We start from the raw sequence: 25,733 nt of genomic DNA, 5'->3' as shown, positions 1-25,733 counted from the left end.
ACTTCCTGTTGCAAAAATCTGAAATGCCATCCCAGTCAAATACGCAACAAAAAATGTGAAGATCACGATAGTGTTACCCCCAAAGGCCCGAACTACTTCGTACATCCAAATTCCTAAACTTACATATTTTTCAATGGAGACAAATTCTTGTTTATCGTATGTAATATAACACGCTTGAGCGAGTTTCAAAACGAAAATTTCGGAAATTGGATTTACCGCGCAAATCAAAGAGCAATATTGTTTCTATGGAGGTCAGGTAATTCTGCGTGAAAAAACCGTAAACTACTAGTTTGGGCTGATTAACAACATGTTCCAAAAGTTGCTGTTGGCAAAAACTTTTATTGGTATCCATAAAGAACATTTTGCACTAACAAGAAGGGTTTTGCGAGTTCAAACGAATACAGAGCCGAAATGCAATGGCACTTAAAAGCAGTGTACTTTCTATCGGTTCCAACTCCAGGCACTGTTTTTTCAAATCGGCAAATTTGCACAAACTCTGCAAAATAGCTTTCAATACTTGGATATATCACCATCCAACAGCATATATGTTACAAAGCAGCATTTATTGTGAATTAAAACATGCCATGCCAGTATTTTACACCATTGTGCCGGGAATATTTCTGTTCAAACTGCTTTGCAATTTCAACTATTTTCCGAGTTTCCACACACATACATGTAATATATATGCACATATCTCTACAACTGGTTTGAAAATATGGCCATAGCAGCATCTTCCGGGCAAAGCAAACTTCACAACAGGCAGTAAAGTGGTGGTGCCCTATACCTTATGAAATGATACAGCATAGCATAGTTGGAAACATAATTGTCAACTGAAACCATTTGTTCCATTAATTTACACCATTTCATGATACACATGTTGCTACACAGGATACCATGTTAGAAATGCATCATATTGTACCACAATTAAAGCTAAACATGTCCTGTTCCGACTGTGCATCACAAAACGCTGACATGTCACTCATTGTGAGGTAACTCCCCATCTGACTTGCCAATAATGGCAGTGGGTGAATGGCGATTGATGACTGGAGAAGCTGAGGATACTCGGCCAGGAACAGCAGTTGGCAAAGCAAGTGATCCAGGTATTGAAGATGGTATTCTAATTTGGTGGACATTGTCAGGGGGTCCAACATCGGTCATAGGTGCAGGGACGCCTGGTGCAATGCTGCCTGCCGATGGTGTTACAGAGTAGCGATGCATTGCCCCGTTGGTTTCAGGGTGTGAAACAATTGCTGACTGTGGGGGTAGATTGGGAGGGGGGTGGTTGTCAATAGCCCATGGTGACTGCTCAATCCTGCTAATGCCAGATGGTGGAAAATATTCTTTGTTCACGCAGTTTCGCAAAGCATCGGGAATTCGACCTTGAAAGATTTCAACCAGTTAATTTTTCTGAAATTCTTGATCCCACATATAAAGAACTTACCAGTTATAGCCCTTCTAATTTCTGCAGCAGCGGATTCACGTAGTTCGGTACAGCTTTGCTCACTGTACCATGAGCTGTGTGGTGTTACAATCAAATTGGGTGCATCGCGGAGTGGTGAAGTAGCATAGGTAAATGGTTCATTAGCCTAAAAAACAATATTTAACAACTTTCTATAACTTTTTCATGGCTCATCGACTAACAACTTTTGTTACCCATGTGACCTATTGCTTACGTAAAGGTTTTTTGGAAATTGTTGGAAATATAATGGTTTTTTCTCTACCTGAACATCAAGTGCAGCCCCACGCAGTCGTCCATCTTTTAAAGCCATAGCAAGAGCCTGCTCATCAACTAAAGCACCCCTGGCAGTATTGACCAGGAACGCTCCCTGTCTCATTTGCTTAATAGTAAAATCGTTGATAAGATGATGATTGTGTTCGTTGAGATTACAATGAAGTGTAACACAGTCACTTTGATACAACAGATCCTAAAAAATATTCTGCATGAGATTTTTGCTTCACAACATAGTAAGCATGTTGAATTTCAATATGATTTACCTGTAATGTGCCCACTCTTGAAAAACCCAAAGCCTTTCCAATGCCCTCAGATAAGTAAGGATCATAGAAAAGAATATTAAATCCAAACACTTTTGCCCTCTGTGCCACAGCAGTGCCAATTCGCCCTAGAAAACACATTGACATCAAGTTAATGCAATTTGCTATTTGCTACTGATGTGACATAATATTATGATACAAAACCAGGTCTCTAAAAGACTGATTTACTATACTATTATAGCTTTAACTCTTATGGTCTAAAATTGGCAAATAACGCCAGAAATACCTCATAACAGCAGTGTATCAAATATACCAATCGTGTAAGAATGATATTATTACCTAAGCCAATTATTCCCAAAGTGTCACCACGAATGCGGGTTGCCCCAGCTGCCAGGTCTCGAATATTTTCAGCACTTTGTGGTCGGCTTCCCTCTTTTACTGCCATATGAAGCCAGATTGTACGTCGGTACAAGTTCAAGATGTGGCACATTGCCGAGTCGGCCACTTCCTCCACTGATGCTGATGGCACATTGCATACTGCAACATCTAATAAAGAAGCAACTTATGTTTAGGTTAGAGATAAACAAACAATACAACAATATTAGTACATATATATTTACGTAAGAGCCCTCAAATTCATATAGACAGAATAGGGAATACTATTTGTAGAAAAGTAAAATTATAATAAACATTTTTCTTTTTATCATGGTCTTTTCTGTAAATTATTTTTTTACTATAGTCTATCTCAGTGGTTCCCCTACCGGGAAAGAATTCCTCCCTAGGGAGGAATTTTATGAGTTCAGGGGAGGAATTTCATAAAAATTGCCAAAAAATTGCATTGGAAATGTTACAGAATATTTTTGTACATACATTATTATGTCCATTATAGTTTGGACCCGGTTCACATAATTTGGTAAAGGATTCTGAATGGACATCCCTAATTTTTCAATGTCATTCAGATCAAATTTAAATAGACAGTCTATATACTAAACAGCATTTATGCAGCTAGTGAAGTCAAACTTGGCAATTATCACACCACATTGTCATGTCCTGCAAAGTGTCTGATTTTCATACAAGTCAGAGGAGAAAATTATATCCATTTCGGTGCCTTCGAAAACTGCAGGTGCGCTAGGTGCGCTTGGTCCGCTAGGTACTTCGCTTGGTAAACTACAGGTAACTCGTTTTAATTCAACAAAGCCCGTAAATAGTGCAGGTAACCTTTTTGAAACGAGTAAACTCGTAGTTACTGCGACGTAACATAATAGTGGTGTATGAACTGTTTTTAAGGTTGGGTTAGGATTTAGGGTTTAGGGTTCAGAGTTTAGGGTTTTGGTTGTGTGTTGGGACTATCGTAACACTTTTCCAGCATTATTTGCATCTTTTAACGTTAACTGCGGTATTTACAATTCCTGGCATAAAAACAGGACAGCTGCAGTATTTTCGAGTCATGTCGCACTTATGAGTTTAATCGATCTAAAGAGAGTTACCTGCAGTATCTTTAAGTTGCGTTGCCCGAAAACGGGTTACCAAGCGAGTTACCAAGCGCACCTGTAGTATTCGAAGGCACCCTATCCATTTTACACTACGAGTGGCAAGGGTGCTCTACAACTAAACAACAAACCAGTCCATTAAAAATTGTCCCAATCAACATCAGTTTACAACTTGACCACTAGGGGTGTTAAGACCATCAACCAGAATGGTATCTTAAAACATTTAAAGCCATCCAAATTCATACTGTAAATATAATGCGTGAAAACTTTATTTTTACTTAAATAGTTGATCATTACAACCAGATTTATCCCAACTGAAACAACAGCTTTAAAAAGGTTTTCTTTGTGCTGTACAGTAGTGTAAAATCTCTGTACTCTTTTAGGTCTAGCAGGGTAACTCTTAAAGCTATGGAGTCCAAGGAAACAGATGGGACAACACTACATGCTCTAGTAGTGGTGAAACTTTTTAAACCCATCAAATGTCACATCAAAAGTGGTGAAACAAGAAGCGAGAAAAAAAAATAAAGTTGCAATTTGTTGCACATGTGTAACTACAAACATCTGCCAAAAAACCTATGAACAACGTTTCCATTTACACAATACTTTGTACAAACTGACATCTAACTAGAATACTTTTACAATGCCGTTAACAGAGAGTAAAAAGGCAGTGGAATTCTGTTCCAGAATACAATACAACAGGATGTCCCCCAGTCAATTGGTCTGTAATGGACATGTTTCCTTTACCTTTTCATTGATTAAACATGAACAGGCAGCAACATCCTGCAATTGCTCGCAAGCAATGTACATAAAATATGAATTGTATGCATTGACTGTTCTACAAAATACTTGGTTTGTGTCAAAGTTTTTAGGTTGAGATGATTTTTGTACTAGAGACATTTTATGTTGATGAAAATCATCCTGATTTTGTTACTCACCCATTTCAGCAGCTGCTTTTATATCAATATTATCAAACCCAGCACCTATCCGAACAACAATTTTAAGAGCTTTAAACTTGAGTAGGTCTTCTCTGGTTAGTGTGATACTGTGGTAAAGTAGTGCTCCAACAGCTTCATTCAACACCTGTGGCAAACCACACTGTAAAAACTCCGCAAATTTTAATCACAAACAACACACCCATATGTAAGCTTGTGTTAAGACATAGAAACAATGAGCCTATTGTTGTATTAAACTGACTGCCAAGAGGTATGAATTATGAGCTTAATTGTGAGCTAAATTACACCAACTTAGCACTTATTGATCAGCATGTAAAACATTATTGTTCAGTGATATAAAAACATTTGGCATTGGTAATGGATGGTTAATCCTGAGTCACTAGCTTGATGTATGACCAACAACATTGTTAATGATTAATAACATGTAGTCAAATTTTATTTTTATCGCTTGAATACCTTCTCATGTATTTCTTGTGTAGATTGAGCATCACAAAATGCAACAGTGGCAACATCTTTTAATATTGGCATTTCAATACTGCAGTCTCTACCATCAAGCAGAGCTACAAGTGGACGGCCACCCGCCATGCTTTCTGCAAAGTTGTTCCTATAAAATGTCTAACTACCTGCAAAAAAACTTTTTTGTATTAATCAAAACTGGTAACACCAATATTTCAGCTGCATATATGTTTCAGCTAAGCAGTTTTAGCAGAACTTAGCACAGGCCTCAGCCATAGGAAGTGAGTTGAACACATAAGGGAACATCATTTCCTGACTAAGAGACCTGCTACTTACAAATGCTGTACAACTCCAATTTCCACAGCACATGGCTTTTGACTCACAAAATTTGCAAAAATATATGCACTAATAACAGCAAAGCACTAATGGTATGTATAGGTGTTTTGATGAACCACTAGTCTAGGTATATATAAATATATGCATTTATATATATGATGTGTGTCAATCAAATATGATAATAATCAATTTTATGTACAGAAGGATGTAATTGGCAGATTCCAATAAATTTTTAACACATACATCTGGGAAGAACATACCCATAATTGACAGAAGGAAATTGTATTATTCCTAACAAATAAAAACATATCAGACACACCACAATATTTTTTTAGCAGTTGCATAAGCATAGCATATATTAACTACAGTAAATAGACATAATGCAAAAACTTGCTTTACTTTAATTTTTAAAATCTGTAGTTTACTTTATTTTTAAATGTTCAAGAAAGTAAATTTAAAGAATATTTATTGCTTTAATTGTACTATTTTACATTCTATTATAAGTTGCTTTACTATAGTGCTTTGTATATGGTTTGTAATGGTTGTGTTAAAATCATTTCGCTTTTTGAAAAACATTATACTGCTTGACAAGAATTAACAAAAGTTTTCCGACGTATGTTAGATGCAAAAAAATAAAATTACATACTTGTTTACAGGTCCTTAACATCAGAAATATAGCCTAAAACCAAAAAAAGATTTCTTTTAAACAGAAGAAACATAGGCATTCTTGAAGACTTAAAATATGGCTAGACATATGATCTATACACTGTGATGACTTTTTTAGATTTTTTGTTTTACTTGCATGCAGTTCAAATATTTACTGAACTTTCAAATATTATGTTTGCATTGGACATTTTTCACAGAGCAAGATAAGGTTTCTTTAGATTTCACCAAACCATATTAACAGATTTAACCATTTGACATTACATTATGATCATACTCATCTCATTATATATACATCTAACGGAGATAACAGTTGTATATAATAAAGAAGTATGAGACTTTTTAGAGTCCACCCATCAGTTACTTACATTTTACTTATGGCATTAGTTTTTGAAAACAGTAAACACACAGCAAAAACATTTCAAATGTACATTCCCAAAAATAAAACTTGAACAGTGCCGAAAACAAAATAAAAGAATGACTTTGGACCCCTATAAAATTATATAAATTTTACGTTGACAAAAATTTAGGTAAAAAATTCCAAAAAGGCAACATTTTAATTTTTCCTATTGTGCTTGCAGTTACAGGTTAAGCAATTTTGGTCACTAACAAACGACCAGAGAGCAGAGACAGACATTGGCCTAAATTACTTTACCTACACCACACTCCACAGAGGCACGAACCAAAAACCACAGCCTATCATCTGTACAAAATATCCAATAAAAATTTGTAAATGCAATGGCCACGTTATTCGGAAAAGTTTCGATGCATGACCCGCGCTCCAAAGCGGAAACGGTAACTGCAGTCATCGCGCGTAAACACTCCCAATCTCTCATATGCTTTTTGCTTAACCCAAAACTGCAGGTGGCAATGGGCTTTTCAAAGATGAAATGTTACGCCGGCTACCACAAAATACTTTAAAAAGTTTTGGGAAGTTTTGTGTGGCATTGTTAGTTTAAGCTCCGGTTTGAACTGCTATAGTACGCATTAATATAAATCAACGCACTATAAGATGCATTTTTGCTTAATTTAGCTATGAGTTGAAATGATTTTTCTAAACATAAAAGTTTTTTCGCCCGCATTTTTTGGGATGCAGCAATCTTTATGAGGCCATTTTGGTGGAAATTAAGTAACCAAATTTAACCGGGCCTTATAAACCGGTGTCATAATTCTTCCAGAAATTAAGGTTTTTAACTTTTGCATTAATACACAAAAATCTTAATTCCATAACATTTTCGGAGTGTCGGAATCCAATGAAAAATGGATTATCAAAACAGCAAATGTAAAAGTTTATTTCGTTTTAATAACGTCTTTCAAACTTCAGGGGATTGCTCCCGAGGACTAAGAAGTTTTTAGTTTTATCGTGTCTTTATTAAAGATAGCTAGTTTTATGTCAATAATCGCCATTTTTATTTCTATATTCACGAAATTGCCAGTTAGATTAATAACCACCAAGGAAACACCGACTCTTTCGGAATGAGATAGGAAACAAGACCACTGAAAGGACTTTGGTATATCCTTCCGTTCATTAAATTTTAGTTAATTGCCAGACCGGCAGGGGCCATTTTGGAGTCTAGTTTTCCTTTACTATCACACTTTCTTTCCCATCTGTATCCATTTGTTACCTTTCTTGGTCAACTGAAAGGGAGCCACGGATTGGATGGACAAACACTGCTATTGTTCTCATTGCTGATAAACTACTCGGATAAGCTGTTTTGAACAATTATCTTTTCACACTTCGATAAACGGGAGATACTTTAATAATGGTAGTGTAAATCATTTCAAATATGTTAAACTAGCCATAATTACACCTGACAGAGCATCAATATGTACACACGAGAACTTACAAGGTTTGTTTAAACATTGCCTGTTCATATAATGGGCCGGACTAAACGTTGACAGGCAGTCTCGCAATAATTAATTCAGCGCGAAAAAGAAAAATTGTGTAACTACGATTTTATAAAATTCGTTTTGCACAGTATTTTTAGTGAAAAGTTTGTTTTTAAAAGTTAAAACATTGAAGTGAACATTATAGCTATCAGCAATATAAAAAATGAAATTTATCGTTTTTCTAACTTTTCTGGTGATGGTGGTGAACAGTTCCACAGGTGCGTATAGAATTTCCACCGCTTGTAAAAGAATAAACTAATCACAAGAAAATTATAATTAAATGTGGTCGATTTAATAACTTTAATAATGCAAACTGTACGTGTCTTTTTAGTATCAAAACGTGAATGGTTGAACAAAATGGAAGGTTTAAAATCCATTATCCAACAAAATCCAGATCTGGTGCGGGTAAGTCCAAAGTATAGCTAAAGCAGTCAGTGAATAAATTATCGAAAATAGTTAAGAAAACTTCCGAATGTTTTATTGTACAGCATACGCAAGAAAGTAAAACCACAGGCATCACAGACTTTGACATCCAGTTGGAATGTGAACCACAAACAACGAACGGTAACTTTCATTTCTAAAATTTAGGCATTTTGCATAACGTTGATAATAAGAAAACATGACATTTACTTTAAACACATTTCAGTCCATCGTTTACGCCCTCAAGATATTGATGTCATCGGGGCTATGGGAGACTCTATTACGGTAACTTTTAATTACCAGAAATTTTGAAAACATACTTTATATAATTGTAGCACTATTACCTTTGTAGGCAGCAAGTGGTGCAACTGCAAATACAATTGCTGGAATATTATTGGACAACCCTGGAGTTTCTTGGTCAGTAGGGGGTGAAGGCTCTCTTGCAGATACCATCACTGTGGCAAGTAGGTTACTTTAACTAAAAAACACAGATGACGACCTACAAACATATTTTTGACAATTTAGACATACTACGAGAGTTTAACCCAAACCTTATGGGATATTCCCTGGGAATTGGGGCTGATTCTGCCGACGAATGGTTTAACGTTGCAGTCCCCGGAGCAAGATCAATGTAAGTTTATTTTTAAATAAAGTTGTTAATTTGTCCAATCAAAAAACGTTTTTCAGCCACATGGAAAACCAAGCATGGGATCTTACAAGATGAAGAGAGGTCTACAAGATGAAGAGGTCTACAAGATGAGAAATGACACGGTAGAAAAACAATGTTTAAAACGTCAATTGATTATGTTTGTACATTATTACCGTTTTTTGCAGAGGATTAATATTGAAAACGATTGGAAATTGGTAACGATGTTCATCGGAGGAAATGACTTGTGTGCCCTTAAGCGTGACCCCATTGGTGCCAGCCCAGCAGTCTACCGAAACAACATAGAAACTGCTTTAGATATTCTTCATAAAGAGGTCAGTATAGATTTTTCTAGATACATCCGACAAATTACATATACACGATAAAAAAATGTTGTAACATTTTCGTAAAAGCTGGCGACAATGCAAGATGTGTCGGAGTCGAAGCAGGGTTGCAAATGTTTGTCAGGCTTCCAGTTTTGACGTGATTGTAAATCTAACAGAGAACTGGACTAGCAAACACACGTCACACTTTTCTGTAATCTTGCCAGCAGCAAATACAATGTCAACTTTAATTTGACAATTGTTTGTTTAAATTCAGCTCCCACGAACATTGGTCAACATTGTGGAAATTCTTGAGGTCTACCTACTACCACAAATAGTGGGAGGATACGGGGCCAATCCAAATTGCATCTTTGCTCAGCGGCTCTTCTGCAATTACATTTCTGCCGCAAATGCGACGGAACAGGAAGACATTATCGACAAAAACCATTTGTACCAGGTTTGTACTTGGGTGGTTTTTAATGCGCATTCTTAACATCATACAGTTGTGTCTAAACAATCTTTACCAAAAAACAACAACAGTGTTCTATTGAACGCCTATACACACGACCATACATTTGATGGACAATGACAAGGAACTCTTAATTGGGACAGGAAAGTTTACTGTTAACCGGAGTGTAATGGCTACCTTAGTAAGCATGCACAAAATTATACATTCTTTGTAATTTGCAGCAATACGTGCAAGAACTGATCGACAGCCGCAAGTACGACACTCGCGATGATTTTACGGTCGTCATTCAGCCATTTTTCCGACACACAGTTTTGCCCTACACAGAGGTTATTTTTGTTTTTAAAATATCAAAAAATTTAAAATATGTTTAATACCATTACATGCAAATTAATCGTGTACAGTCCCCTAATTTGATGATTTTATGTGAGTTATCACTGTGCTATCGGAAGTATTTAAAAGTTGACTTTTGTCTTCAGGACGGACAAGTTGACGCCACCTTTTTTGCTCCCGACTGCTTCCATTTCAGCGCCAAGGGCCACGCAATGGGGGCCCTTAATATTTGGAACAACATGGTAACTATATGTTTATCTTTATAACATTGTACACGCTTAAGTGTAGTAAATTTATTGTCGTTTTTCATTTATTTAAGCTAGAGCCTGTGGGTGCAAAGTCGACGGAATGGAGCATACAAGATCTGAAATGTCCCACACAGGTAGAAATTTAATCTTTTAAAAAGTTATCGGATTTTAGACTAATCAGTTGTTTCTGTGTTTTAGGAAGCACCGTACATTTATACTCGATTCAACAGCAATACAACCACAATCTCGACCACACCTGCAACCACAAGCACTACATCACATCCAATTACCACAACAACCACCAAACCGGTGGAATGTGTACCGCAGCAATGCAGTGAATACGTTCCGGACTGGGTGATAGCGGTTATAATTGTTCTTGCTGCTGCAGTGCTAGTGCAGACCTTGGTCCTGTTCGTTTCCGTGTTTTGTTCAAAATCAAAGCGTCAACCCCTTGAAAAGTCTGATAGCTTTCATTCACAAACAAAAATGTAAATATTAACTGAGGTTTTCGTTCGTGCAAGCGATAGACGTATACATCACTGAAAATCCTTTGCAGTTTTCAGTAACTGAAGGTTATTTGCAACTTATTGTTTTGATAGCAAGTTGCAGTTGTTTGCTAACTAAATCACCTTTGAGTACATTCTTGACTAAAGTGCACATGACTAATTACGTCTAAACTTTAATCAAAGGACCTCAATGCATACCAAAAGTCACGTGGTATTCGCAAATCTGTCTGCAATTGTCTCGTAAACTCGTTAATCACCGTCGCTTCTGTTTACTGACAAGCTTGCATATGTTCCAAAGTTTGCAGGTCGTACCCTCGTAACCGATACGATGAACCCCAAAATGCGTTGTCATGTGGGTCACTCTAGGTCAGTGATCCTAAACTATACGGTTCGTATACCACAAGTAGTTCGTACAGGCCTTCCACGTGATAACAAACTGTTTTATTCCCAAAGGAAGCATCCTTTGCATTTATTCGTATTGTGGTTTTTAAACATTGCATTTACAACATGATCCTTCTTTCGCATGTCTGTTTTCCTATTGTGACTGTGACCACAAAAAGTTTAAAAATATTGTTGCAGGCCATAAAAAGCGTATAAGCTACGTTTCAAGTAGATTGCCGGAATAAACAACGAACAGTTAAAAAAAATGGTAGTACGTAATAAAATAATGAAGAATGTTTTAATATAACACCACTTGCTCAAGTAACTTCAAATTTTATTTTATTGCCTACACAACGTTTTGGTCGTTCAATGGCAGTTAGGGATTTGCCCAGTTTGTTGTGGGCTTGTGGCTTTGTTTTTCTCGAAACTGTTTTATGCAAAATACAATTCTTTGATTTAATTGAAATGAACAAAGTTGTGGCTGACTACATACTAATGAAGTCAATAGTACACTTATGTTGAAACAACGTTTCGTCTTTTTGCTTTCAATGATGTAGACGATTCGGATAAATATTCAAATTAAAATATTACCGAAGCTGCAGTGTGAAACCATACTTTGTACTTCTTGGAAAGAAAGTTTTACACGTGAAATACATCGTAATTTATTGTTCAGCGACTAACAAACGCAATAAAACAGGCTGTAAAAAATCAAATTAAAGTGCAAATTAAAGTTTGTCGATTGGGAAACTGGGGATTTCTCGAAAGTTGGAGTAAGCAAATACTGTCTTTGTCACAAAGTTCTCAAGGTAAATCAGCAAATTTACCGAAAAACTTAACATCATTAGCGGTAATGTGCCGACGTGGGGTCAAATATCCCTTAGAAGTGCTAGCATGATGTGGGCGGGTCAAGCGCTCCAAATATGCTTTTACTAGCTGCAAACATTAAGCTCAGAAAATGCATGTCATGCCTTTACGACGAGCTCGTTGTAACGAGTACGCAATATTTGCATTCACCTTATTTTGGTAACGATTGCCGTTCGTGGAATTTTACGAGAGATTTGCACGAAACTCCAATGCTGCAGATGGGAAACAAGTGATTGCGTGATTCCACGACCCACTTCATATTCACAGCAACTTGAAGCTGCGTTTGTGCTGGTTTTATGGTAGTCACTACAAACTATGCGTTTTCTCGTATTTTTGTGTTGTTTGATTTTCCTTGTGCTACGCGTGCAAGCTTCCACAGGTAGTCTCAATTATTGTTATTATTATTATAGTTTCCCACGCTCTTGGGCGCATTGGGCAGCAAGATTGTTCCACTTTTTTCTGTCTTTTGCAATTTCCTCTATCTCCTTTATGTTTAACCCTCTCATTTCTAGATCTTTGCGGAAAGTCTCCCTCCAGGTAAGCTTTGGCCTACCTCTTTTTCTTTTCCCTTGCGGTGTCCAGCTCATAGCAATTTTTGGAGCCCGTTCGTCTGACATGCGTAACACATGCCCTGCAAGTCTAAATCTCCGCGTCGACATGGTGGTACATAAAGGCTTGGTACCACTAATTTGGTACACCTCATCATTTGTAATGTGGTCCTTGTATGTGATATTTAGGATCCTTCGAAGACAACGTTGATGGAAAGCGTTTATGTCCTTTTTCAGCTTGACTGTCATTTTCCAGGTTTCACTGGCATATAGAACGGTGGGCATTACAATTGACTGGTACAGTTTGATCGTTACCAGTTTCGAAACCTTCGAGCTTGACCAAACTGTTTTGAGCCTTCTGAAGGCCGAAGCAGCTTTTCCGATGCGGGCATTTATGTCGGCCTCCACATCAGCATCTGTTGTGAACACACTGCCAAGATAGGTAAAGCTTGTGATGTTGTTAATAGGCTCAATTCCATTGATGGTTAAATGTACGCTGGACTGAGTTTCCCCTCCAACTCGAAGTAACTTAGTCTTGTCGCTGTTGATCGTCAGACCGGCTGTTGCTGCATTTTTGGCCAATGAATTGGTCATTTCTTGAAGATCTGTCATCGACTCTGCGAGCAAGGCGATGTCATCTGCAAAGTCGAGATCCGTAAGACGCTTGTGGTTTGTCCATGAGATGCCGAACTTTGGATAATTCATTGCCTTTCTCATCACATAGTCAATAGTGGTAATGAATAGTAGGGGTGATAAGACACAGCCTTGGTGCACACCTGTGTTGATTCTAAAGAACTCTGTGTTTCCTGACTGAACTTTTACGCAGCAGCTTGATCCTTCGTAGATGTTTTTGAAGGTATCTATAAACCTGAGTGGAACACCGTATTTTTGTAACACCTGCCATACAGTGTTGCGATGCACACTATCAAATGCCTTCCTGAAGTCAATGAAGTTGACAAACAGGGGTTTCTGAAATGCAAGGCACTGCTCCACAATGATTCTGAGAACAAAGATCTGGTCACAGCACGACCTGTTGTATCGAAAGCCTGCCTGTTCTTCTCTCAACTTCTCATCTAAGGATGTCTTTAATCTGTGCAGAAGCACGCAGCAGAACACTTTCCCTGGAACAGAAAGCAGGGTGATTCCACGCCAATTACCACAAATGCCTAGATTTCCCTTTTTTGGAAGTTTCACAATTACTCCTTTTTTCCAATCAGATGGTACAGTCCGCATTTTCCAACATCAGTTGCATAGCTTTGTCAACTGTGCAAGCAGTGCATTCCCTCCATTTTTTAGCATCTCAGCAGAAATTTGGTCCAGACCTGCAGCTTTGTTGTTTTTGAGTTTTTTCAGTGCACTGGAAATTTCTTCTGTTGTGATATCACCCATATCTACTTCCATCGTTGGTCCATCTTCATCTTCAAAAGTAGGCAGTTCGTAAGGTTCTGGTTGGTTCAGAATTTCCTTAAAGTGCTCGTACCATCGCATGTTCTTCCTCGGTTAGAAGAGTTTTGTCCTTAATTGGTACACCGGAGCTTTTTCCTGCCTTTGTCAGATGCCTAATTATTCCAAATAGCGCTCTAGTGTCATTTCTGTTCATTGCTTTCTGTGCGTCCGCACATAGCGTTTCAGTCCAAAACTTTTTGTCGTCTCACAACTCTTTTTAACAACTTTGTGTGCTTGTTCGTACTGTTTTTCTATCTTCCAGTATTCATCAGAAGATTTGGCGCTTTCTCTTTGATGTTTAATCTTTCTTCTCTGATCAACCAGGGCCCAAGTTTGTGGTCGAATCTAGCTTTCTCTTCTCGTCCCGCGCCTTCTGCCGAGGGTTTGATCTGCAGCTGTTGTCACTATTTCTCGAAATTGTTTCCATTGCTCTTCAATATAATCTTTTACTTGTACAGCCTGGAATCTTGTGCTCAAATCTTTGTGAAACATTTTTACTATTTTTTGATCTTTTAGTTTTATAAGGTCGTATGGTTTTGTTCCACTGTGTTTGATAATTTTTTTCAGTTTTAGTTTCAGTGACCCTTTGACGAGGTAGTGATCGGAGGCTACGTCTGCACCTCTGCAGCTACGTACATCCTGCAGTGCGCTTCGCCATCTTCTGCATATGCAAATGTAGTCAATTTCACTTGTTGTTTTGCCGTTTGGGGATTTCCAGGTTTGCTTGTGTATTCGTTTGTGATTAAAAAAAGTGTTCCCTATACATAACTCGTTTGTACTGCAGATGGTAAGAAGTCTGTGCCCGTTGTTGTTAGTTTTGCTTGCTACACCGAATGGTCCTAAGATGTCACTCCAACCAGCTCTGTTGCCATCAATCTGTGCGTTAAAGTCGCCCATTAATAATTGTAGATCATGTTTAGGGATACCATTTAATGTATCCTGGAGCTGGTCATAAAACAAATCCTTTTCTGACTTCTGCCTCTTCTGTAGGGGCATACACCTGAACAATAGATGTTTTCCCATGGCGCGAGTGAAAACGTGCAGTAATGGTAGTCTCAATAGACTTTGGATTTTCAACAGAAAACGTTTTCACTAGTGTGTGATTTCTTCCTTTGTTCCAGAGAGCAAGCGAGAATGGCTGAATAAGCTGGAGTCGCTGAGATCAATAATTCAACAAAACGACCACTTGACATCGGTAGGCGCAAAGAACTTTACTAATATAATTTTTGTAGTTTTCTCACTAACATATAATTAGCAAAAAACCGGCCAAGTGCGTCATGACACCAAAACAACGGGATCATTGGATTTCGGAGTCGACTTGCAGTGTTCGCCAGAACCTATAACAGGTGAGCTTTGATTTTTCAAATGTCTTGCTTAACGAAAAGAAAATAATCTAATTTGTTTATGTATCTGTTTCAGTCCATCGACTGCGACCCCAAGACTTTGACGTCATTGGTGCAATGGGTGATTCAATTACGGTGAGCGTCAAAATGTTTTTTTTTTACCCTTTAACAACAGTTTCTAGTTTAACGCACGAATTTCCCCCAAAATAATTCGTTATCACCGCGAACTAGCGTATGTCCAAAAAATAAGCTGAGTTGTTCAAAAAGCGGTAAATTGCGGTGGATTTAAATTGACTTTAAATTTTGGTTCAATGGTGTTTGGCCTCTAAAATGTTTTTTTTTTCTGCACCACAACCCGCCTGGTGGCAGGTAGTGATTTTCGTTTGCGCTGTATAGGCTGGAAATGGGGCAAAAGCAGCGACCTTTCCAGCGGTTGCTATCGAAGATCGTGGTATTTCGTGGTCGATTTGAGGGGACGGGAGTTTGGAGGATACTTTAACTTTGACAAGTAGGTCCATCGTTAGAAATAGTAAATTCCCTAAATAAACTTAAACCTTAAAACGACCATCAAAATAGAATTCGAAAAAAAGTTCTCCACAAATGCTTCCGCAACAGTTTTAAAACAGCTTTTATATTTTCAGACATTTTGCGGGAATTTAATCCAAACATAATGGGATACTCACTTGGAAGCGAATTTGGAGCAGAAAACTGGCTTAACGTTGCCGTTCCGGGACACCGAGCATAGTTAGTGACAATTTTTCATGTTTGATTACGCTAACATTTTCACACTTACTAGTTGCGCTCCAAAAACCATGCTGAATCTATTATTTGTTACAGTCACATGCCTGGACAAGCACTGGAACTCATTCGACGAATGAAGACAGACGAGGTACATATTATTTTTACGTTTGATCCACGCGAGATATTTAATCATATTCTTTTGATACGGTAGTCAATAAATTTTGAGCAAGATTGGAAACTGTTGATACGGTAGTCAATAAATTTTGAGCAAGATTGGAAACTGGTAACCATGTTCATCGGTGGAAACGACCTGTGCGCTCTTGATCGTGACTATGACCGAGCAAGTCCACACGCATATCGGGATTACATAGAAGAAGCTTTGGATATTCTTCACCACGGGGTATATGTTTAGTTTATTTAAAATTAAAACGTGATTTAAACATATGTCTAAAAGGAGTTATTAAAGTGCGGCGCATTTTACGAAACTGTTAATAAATTGGTTTGGGTTTCATCAAGTTTACATTCAGCTACCAAGGGCATACATCAACATCGTTGATATCTTGGAAATTTATTTGCTCCCCAATGTTTCCTCTGGTTTTGGCGCATCTCCTGGCTGCAGTGCTGCCCAAAGGCTTTTGTGTCCATACGTTGCAAACACCAACGCAGAACAACAACAGTTTATCATAGAGCAAAATCGCCTATACCAGGTATAACTGTTTATTATGTAAGGGTTTATGTTATTATTTTGTTTTCTTTATCTTACGTTTTTCGCAGGTCTTAGTTCAGGAGCTTATTGACAGTGGAAAATACGACACTCGAGATAACTTTACTGTTGTCATTCAGCCTTTTCTGCGGGACACAGTGCTACCATTTACAGAGGTAAAAATTATTAGACGAACATCAAGATTTAATCTCGCAACTTATGACAATGCTAACTTACGCAGAACGGACAAGTTGATGCCACCTACTTTGCACCTGACTGCTTTCACTTTAGTGCTAAAGGCCACGCAATGGGAGCTCTTAACATTTGGAACAACATGGTAAACAAGCAATTTTTAATGAAACAATTATATTTTGTGCTAATTTGTGTGTTTTGCACAGTTGGAACCGATTGGACAAAAATCGACGGTATGGAGCATTGATGATCTCAAATGCCCAACAAAGGTATAAGTTGGCCAAAATCTGGATTTATGTTAATTTACTATCGTCACGCCTTAGACAGGAAACAAATATAATTTACTTGCCAGCATGTTTGAAAACCTTTCAATTGCAAAATGTAAAAAATAAAATGCCTTGATTTTGGTAAAATCTTTTGCCAACGCATCATGTTGTTTAGGAATCTCCTTACTTTTACACGCGACTGAACAGTGAAATAGAAGGATCCGGAGACCAACCAACGACACAAGAGCCAACAACAAAAGCAACGACCACTACAATTGCATCCACCACTACTACAGCAAGCCCCATAACGACAACTACCACTCAGAAGCCTGTGGATTGTCAGCCCCAGCAATGCACCGAAAACACGCCGGATTGGGTGATCGCTGTGGTGACAATTTTGTCCGCAGCTTTGCTTGTCCAAACGATCGTCCTCTTTGTCGGCTTATGCAGCTCGTCATCATCCAAGAAGTCTCGCCTTGACAGCTTTAGCAGCACCTCTAGTTCTCGATCAAGTACAAAACTGTGATTCGTGCAATCTTGTTGTGAAAAATCGACATTTCAAAACACATTTGTACACTTAAATCTGTGGCACCTTTCCAATTAGTATTTTACGTCGATTTCTGCACCGCATGTTACGTTATAGTGTTTGTTATCGATGCAAAATAATGAATGTTAACAAAATGCGTGCAGCAATAAAATTATTTTTGCAATGTTTTGTTAAATAGCCAGAAAACAGCTTCTGCTTTTATTCCTATTGTGTTTTTTAAACATTACATTTAACAGTACATCGTGACCTCTTCTCAAGTAAATTCAGTTTTCATTTTATCGTCCCGAGCGCCTTTTATAGTTCGCGGTTAGGGATTTGTCCATTTTGTTGTGGCTTTGCTTTTTTTCAAAACTGTTTTACGCAATATACAATTTATTTGATTAGTTTATAATGAAGGGAGTTGGTGCCTGACTATATTCGCTACTAAAGTCAATAGTACACTTTTTTTTAAACAACAACGCTTCGTCTTTCTGCTTTCCATGATATATATATAGAGTCTATATCTATATTATAGACCAGGGGTGGGCAACCTTTGTCACTGTGGGGCCAAATACAATTGCAATAATTAGATCGCGGGCCGCACCTTTATATGACACAAGGTGATTTTACTCCTTGCATACCAAAAATCCCTTACTACAAGTAAAATTTGCATTAGATTCTCGCTGCATATTGTCAGGTCGCAGTAAAATAGCAGCAGGCGCACTAATCTGCTCAAAAATATATAATAATTGCACTCGTTTGCCAGTACATTTGAAGTCCAAGTGTCTCTGCGGGCCGCACAACCTTTAAGCAAGGGCCGCATGTGGCCCGCGGGCCGCAGGTTGCCCACCCCTGTTATAGACCATTCGGATGAAATATCGAAATAAACAAATTACCAAGCTGCAGTGTGAAACTATACTTTACACGTTTTGGAAAAAAAGTCTTACACGTGAAAAGCATCGTAATTTATTGTTCATCGACAAACAAACGCAATACAACAGACTGCAAAAAATTTAAAGCGCATCCAATTAACGTTTGTCTATTCGAAACTGTGGGTTTTTTGAAAGTTGGAATTAGCAAATACTGGCTCTTTACATCACTAGTGATCACTAGTGACAATGGGTAGCTTGCGGGTAAATATGCCTAAGAAGTTCTTGCATGTGGGCAGGTCAAGCACTCCAAATATGCTTTTACAACCTGCAAACATGACGCTCTAAAAATGCATGTCATGCCGATACGACGCGCTCGTTGTATCGAGTACGGAGTATTTGTATTCAACTTATTTTGGAAACCATTGTTGTTTGTGGAATTTTACGATGTATTTGCACGAAACTTGGATGCCGCAGATGGAAAACAAGTGGTTGAAAGTTTCTGCGACCCACTTCATACTCACAGTCAGGTGAAGCTGCGTTTGTGCTGGTTTTATGGTAGTCACTGCAAACTATGCGTTTTCTCGTATTTTTGTGTTGTTTGATTTCCTTTCTGCTACGCGTGCAAGCTTCCACAGGTAGATGGTATTTGGATTTTTAACAAAAGCGTTTTCACTATAGGGTGTGTTTTCTTATTTTGTTTCAGAGAGCAAGCGAGAATGGCTAAATAAGCTGGAGGCGCTAAGGTCAATAATTCAACAGAACGACTACTTGACATCGGTAGGCGCAAAGAAATATTATTAGAATTTTTCTCAGTTTTTTCACGAACATTTGATTAGCAGAAGGCCGGCCAAGTGCGACATGACACCAAAACAACGGGATCGTTGGATTTCGGAGTCGACTTGCAATGTACACCAGAACCTACAACAGGTAAGCGAAAAATTTTTGTCCGTATTATAACTAAACTGTTGGAAAAGCGTTCTTTTGTTTTCAATGTATCTGTTTCAGTCCATCGACTGCGACCACAAGACTTTGCTGTCATTGGTGCAATGGGAGATTCAATTACGGTGAGCGAATTTTCAATTTATAGTTTTTACTCATCTGAGATTTTGGTTATCGAAACGTTTCTTCTGCCAAGTCTTCCAGCAGCAGGATTAACAGTTTTGCTGTGTAGGCTGCGAATGGGGCAACAGCAGTGGCTCTTCCCGGGGTTGCGATAGAGGATCGTGGTATATCGTGGTCTATTGGAGGAGATGGAAGTTTAGAAGACACCTTAACCCTGACAAGTAAGTTAATTGCTTACAGCCTTATTGCTTAAATAAATTCTGGGCAAATGTCCATTAAGCCCGTGGTCGGCAACCGCCGGTCCGCGATGAGTTCGTTGCCGGGGCGTATACATTTTCAAGTTTCAAAACATTTAGTCCTTGTATCCCAGATAATATAAACTATTTTTTTTATTGCTAACTATTTGTTTTTTGTTGAAGGCAGTCCGCGATAAAATTTCAGTTTCAAAACCGGTCCACAGTCAAAAAAAGGTTGCCGACCCCTGAATTAAGCCATAAACAACAAAAACATTAAGATACGTAGTAAACACTTGGAAACCAATAGTTTTGAAATACCAAATAAAAACGAATATTTAAAACATTTTAGACATTTTGCGGGAATTTAACCCAAACTTGATGGGATACTCACTAGGCAGCGGAATCAGCGCTGACAACTGGTTTAACGTCGCCGTTCCGGGACACCGAGCATAGTTTGTGACTAGTTTATTTGCATGCTGAAATTACCATCACATTTCTGTTGCTCCCAGTACAAATCAAGCTAACACATAACGACTTTTTTGTGCAGTCATATGCCTGGACAAGCGAACGAACTTATTAAACGAATGAAGGAAGATGAGGTACAAAACATATTCAGCATTAGTCGCAGCAAAACTTAATATCTGTTCAATTTATGTGACAGTCAATCAATTTTGAGCTAGATTGGAAACTGGTAACTATGTTCATTGGTGGAAATGACCTGTGCGCCCTTGATCGTGACTATGGCCGAGCAAGTCCACACGCTTATCGGGACTATATAGAAGAAGCTTTGGATATTCTTCATCAAGGGGTACGTTATGGTTTCAAAATATGCAAACTAAACAAAAACAGAGACAATACAGCTCGGGGTTTGGGAAAAGATCGGGTTTGGGCCTAGTTTGGGCCTTAAATTTCGACCCTTTTAGACCAACCAAGTCACACGTGTAGTGAGACATCCTTACCTTGCACCATTTGTCAAATTTAATTTGCGATTTTGTCATCTAACGTTTTCCGTTTGATGTAGCTACCAAGAGCATTTATCAACATCGTTGACATTTTGGAAATCTATTTGCTCCCCAATGTTTCGTCCGGTTTTGGCGCGTCGCCAGGCTGCAGTGCTGCCCAAGGAATTGCTTGCTCATACGTTGTGAACGCTAATGCCGCAGAGCAGCAGTATATCATTGAGCAAAATCGTCTGTACCAGGTATGCTGTTTGTTTGTTTTTGAAAAATCTTCAGTTTTGTAAATTTTGTAACGTTTTTGCAGGTCTTAGTTCAGGAGCTTATCGACAGTGGGAAATACGATACTCGAGATAACTTTACTGTTGTCGTTCAGCCTTTTCTTCGGGACACAGTGCTACCATTTACAGAGGTAAAAATTACTAGAAGTAAATCGAGAAATCACTCGTAACTTATGACAATCCTAACTTGAAGGACGGACAAGTTGATGCCACTTACTTCGCCCCTGACTGCTTTCACTTTAGTGCTAAAGGCCACGCAATGGGAGCTCTAAACATATGGAACAATATGGTAAACAAGCTATTTTCTACAAAACCAGTGATATTGATATAATTCTCTTTTTTTGCACAGTTGGAACCGATTGGACAAAAATCGACAGTATGGAGCATTGATGATCTCAAATGCCCTACAAAGGTACAAGATATGCCTAAATCAGGATTCATGTAAATAACTTACTATCTTTACACCTTAGAAATGAGTCAAGTCTATTTTACTTGCCTGCATGTCTGAAAGCCTTCCAATTGCAAAATGTGAAAAATAATATGCCTAGATTTTTTTGGTTCTTTAGGAAGCTCCTTACTTTTACACGCGACTGAACAGTGGAATAGAAGGATCCGGAGACCAGCCAACGACACCACACCCCACAACAACCACTACAATTGCATCTACCACTACAACAAAAGCAACGACCACTACAGCAAGCCCGATAACGACAACTACCACTCAGAAGCCTGTTGAATGTCAGCCCCAGCAATGCACTGAAAACACACCGGATTGGGTGATCGCTGCGGTGACAATTTTATCCGCAGCTTTGCTTGTCCAAACGATCGTCCTCTTTGTCGGCTTATGCAGCTCGTCATCATCCAAGAAGTCTCGCCTTAACAGCTTCAGCAGCACCGCTAGTTCTCGATCAAGTACAAAACTGTGATTCGTGGAATCTTGTTCCGAAAAAAAAATTTCAGTACACATTTGTATGATCAAATTTGTGGCACCTTTATATTTAGTAATTTTACGTCAATTTTTTTTACGTCAATGCAAAATAATGAATGGCAATATAAATGCTTGTGGGAATGAAACACTTTTACAATGTTTGACAAAAAATCAGGTTATTGCATCGCTAAACCTAAAACAATATTTTTTACCACAGTGACATAAAGCAAATGAGTCGATTGTCTATAGGCATGCTAATTGCAATCACAAACTGTCTGTATTTTTTGGTTTACATTAGTGACAGAAGTGCACACATAAACATGTTGATCAGGCCTCCTTTCATAGTCATTCAACATACAAATCAAACTGACAGCTGAAGTATAATATAAAATGTAACATTGAAGCGAAGCTGCGGTGACTATGTCAAAGCAGGCAGTAAGAAATAAATTAAAATTGACGTGGTGTTGTTGCAAGACTCGGTAAACACAGATATGTAAGTTTGATCATCTCTTTTGGTACAAGTCTCAAAAACTGTTTTGTTGCAAAACGTTGTTTTGTGTCATTGGCTAATACCGATTGCTGATGGATAAAGTCAAATCTTAAAACCATAAGTTTGTTTTAGTAATAGAGCAAAAAGTATACCGTTTAGAGTTTATGTTCAAAATATTGTAATGGAAGCTTTTTTAGTACAATCAACAAAAATCATATGTGAAGAAAAAGGGTTTGTTTAAAAATCCATGATAAATTTGTTCGATCAGTAAAATTGAAGCCTGCGTGCCAAAGTTCTGAAGGGTCCGTTAATCATTGCTGGCGTGTTTGCTAGGTGATTAGCAATGGCTCTGAATTCCAATTTTATCTTTAACGGCCAAACGAGCAGTGATACGATTAGTTTTATGAATTCAGAAGAAAATCATAAAGAGAGAATTAGCTTTTAAAAACACGACTTTTTCCTACTAAAGTTTTTTCTTAGGATTATAGATTAGATCCAATAAAGTTTGTCAGAGGACGAAACTGTAGTAAAGGTTTATGCTACAGCCTACTATCAACCATGAGGGTGCATTGTAATTTTTTTTACCAGCAGAAAAGCAGTTTTTTGGGGGTAAACATTTTAAAGTTTAACCAGCAAAACAACAAACCTGGCGACAACGTTTTGAAGCTCCAAGTTAGTCTTTTATTTTGCAATAAAGAATTATACACTGTCCAGAATGGATGAGCAGGACCATGCAGTAAGATATTGGTTATTTGTGTGTTTTTAAGGTGACAAACAATGTGCATATTTTTTGTTTACAGAAGAAAGGATCAAGCGTTGATGACAACCCGAATGAAAGTGACAGAGGTCGTATATCGATGTATAAAATAGTCGTATGTTCACATATAAACAAGAAATTCCCTTTTTACCGGATTTTAACCAAATGTGTTGTTTATGAATGGAAGGACCAGTAATGGGATGCAGAACATCTAATGTCAAGCTACAAATTTATGTATATGCCAAGTACATGAAACAATAACCAACAGACACATAACTGTCGTTGGTAAAATAATAATATACGGTTAATGTCTTGATAACTTGGGGTAATACACGATCACTGGTTTAAAGATTAATTAACCTATATCCAGGTCTAATTAACTTATATTTTATTTTTAGTCGAATCAACACATACAAGACAGAAGTCTGAAAATTTACATGTCAGTAAACACAAAACGTTTCTTAACATTGGTGCCTCATTAGCGTAGGCTTTGTAAACGTATAAAAAGTTTATTCAGAGCTATAATTAGTAAAAACTATAGTAAGTTAATAGTTACAGCTTTTTTAAAAAACGTTATGGTCAAAATCGAATATTTAGAAGGTGGCTGAGTCTGCAAGGTTTTGAAATGTTGTAAGTTAATAATCGTTAAAAAAATTGCGCAAGTAAACTGATTTATGAAACTACAAAAATAGTGTACAAAGTTAAGCAATTTTTGTTTTTTTGAAGGGTGTTACTGGACAAAAAATGGTTTCCGAAAAGGTATGTATAGGCTATTAGTATTAGTAATTGACTATTATGGACGTCTTAAATTATTTATAAATTATTACCTGTTAATACAACGGCTAAAATCATGCGTAAGATTAAATTTGTTTATTAGTGCTTGCATGTCAACAGGCCAAAAAATCTTATGTTCCAATCACTGACTGTGATGGTGTTCCCGTTGATGACACACAGTTGAACGATCTCTTTGCCGAGGTGTTAGAGATGCCAGTAGCAATTTATTCCATTGCCGGAGCTTTTCGAAAAGGAAAATCGTTTATGCTGAATTTGTTTATTCGATATTTAGAAGCTCTCGAAAATGGCCAGGTAAGCTACACGAATTGATAATTAAATTAATGCAAGTATATTTTTCGTTGGATTTGTGTTTCTGTCGAAGTTGTGCAACAGCCTACCCGACAAATTTACAAAAACATGCAAGGGTCTGCAACTCTGCATTCGTAAAGACTTTCAAACAAAAAATACATCTGTTTGACCAGAAGCAAATATGGAATTGATGTCGTGGGTTAATTGTAAATTTGGTGTATTGTGAACACAACTCGAATAACAACTTATATGGGTTTTTCTCATGCTGCATTAAGATCCGAACAGAAATGTTGTTTTGCGCAATCTTTCATCACTATGCCTCGTAAAACGCAGGTTAAATAACGAAGCACCTTAAAAGGTAACTGAATAACTAACTGAGCTGTAATAAAACAGAAAATGACAAACACGTTAATATTATTTCAGTACCGTCTAGTGACAGGACGTTTAATAATTACCTTCCGTGTTTGAGAGAAACTTGTAAATCGTAAAAAAACTGGCCCAACAGCCTAAACACTTGGTAGGTTCTGCTCCAACAACATTACGTAGATATTACACGACGCATCTTGTGCAACAATGCGTGAACAAAGTGCAACGACAAAAAACGCCTTTTAAAATCGGCATAGTACCGAGACCTACGGAAAGCAATAATGGAAAGAACTAAACCATGCATCATCAGACATATCTTACAGCGAATTGTTAAGTCACACGACACAGTAGATTGCAGCACATGTTGTAGAACAGTGGTTTTCAACCTTTCGTGGACCGGTGGCCCCCTAAAAGTAACTTGTGGATCTGTGGCCCCCTTCAAGTAACCCCGTAGGACATGTGGCCCCCTTAAAAAATGCAAATGGCAATCTCATGTTGGAATTTGGTACTAATTTCGACTTCAAACAGGTCGAAAAGAATCCGTAATCGCAAAAAAACTCAATATGGGCAAAGAGTATGTGAAATATTCCATTAAATTAGGGAATAGGCCTAAAGTTAAAAACGAAATGGATTTTAGTGGGTGTTTCTGGTGAAGCTACACCCGTGGCCCCCCGGAAAACAGCTCGTGGCCTCCCTGGGGTGCCATGGGCCCTGGTTAAGAACCACTGTTGTAGAACAAAGGTGGGCAACCTTTTTGCATGCGTGGGTCAAAAAGTAGTGATATTTTGCGCAGGCGGGCCGCAACGATGGTTATGTAATAATATAGCAGTGTAGGCAAAGTGAAACACACAATGATTTTGTCTTTGTACGCAACAATGTATATTCTTATCATTACACTAAAAACTATTAAGGTTTAATATAACAACTCTTTGGTACAAAAATGGGATTTAACACATATATTCCGTCCGGT

At 37.9% G+C, this 25,733-nt stretch overlaps 1 protein-coding gene and 1 pseudogene across 1 annotated transcript; one reads left to right on the top strand and one right to left on the bottom strand.

Annotated features, from left to right (window-relative positions):
* Nucleotides 1-319: 319 nt before the first annotated feature.
* On the bottom strand, nt 320-5,084 carry LOC145222850 (C-terminal-binding protein 1-like). Its single transcript, XM_080089069.1, has 7 exons — nt 4,892-5,084; nt 4,418-4,562; nt 2,332-2,538; nt 1,996-2,120; nt 1,722-1,925; nt 1,442-1,586; nt 320-1,379 (listed from the first exon to the last, which is right to left on the bottom strand). Exons 1-7 carry the CDS (start codon nt 5,018-5,020, stop codon nt 976-978), a joined length of 1,359 nt encoding a protein of 452 aa, XP_079945195.1. The 5' UTR covers nt 5,021-5,084; the 3' UTR covers nt 320-975.
* A 2,859-nt stretch (nt 5,085-7,943) lies between these two features.
* LOC145223570 (phospholipase B1, membrane-associated-like) lies at nt 7,944-22,065 on the top strand (annotated as a pseudogene).
* Nucleotides 22,066-25,733: the final 3,668 nt, after the last annotated feature.

The sequence above is a fragment of the Phallusia mammillata genome, chromosome 4 (assembly GCF_965637545.1).
Source record: "Phallusia mammillata chromosome 4, kaPhaMamm4.hap1.1, whole genome shotgun sequence".
Classification (NCBI taxonomy): domain Eukaryota; kingdom Metazoa; phylum Chordata; class Ascidiacea; order Phlebobranchia; family Ascidiidae; genus Phallusia; species Phallusia mammillata.
The sequence above is the reverse complement of the archived record's forward strand: the minus strand, read 5'-3'. Positions and strand labels throughout refer to the sequence as shown.

Coding starts and splice junctions, on each gene's coding strand:
- LOC145222850 (XM_080089069.1), bottom strand. CDS start 5,020: ATGGCGGGTGGCCGTCCACTTGTAGCTCTGCTTGATGGTAGAGACTGC. Junction 2,539..4,417: donor AAAAGCAGCTGCTGAAATGG/GTGAGTAACAAA, acceptor CTTCTTTATTAG/ATGTTGCAGTATGCAATGTG. Junction 1,926..1,995: donor CAAGAGTGGGCACATTACAG/GTAAATCATATT, acceptor AATATTTTTTAG/GATCTGTTGTATCAAAGTGA.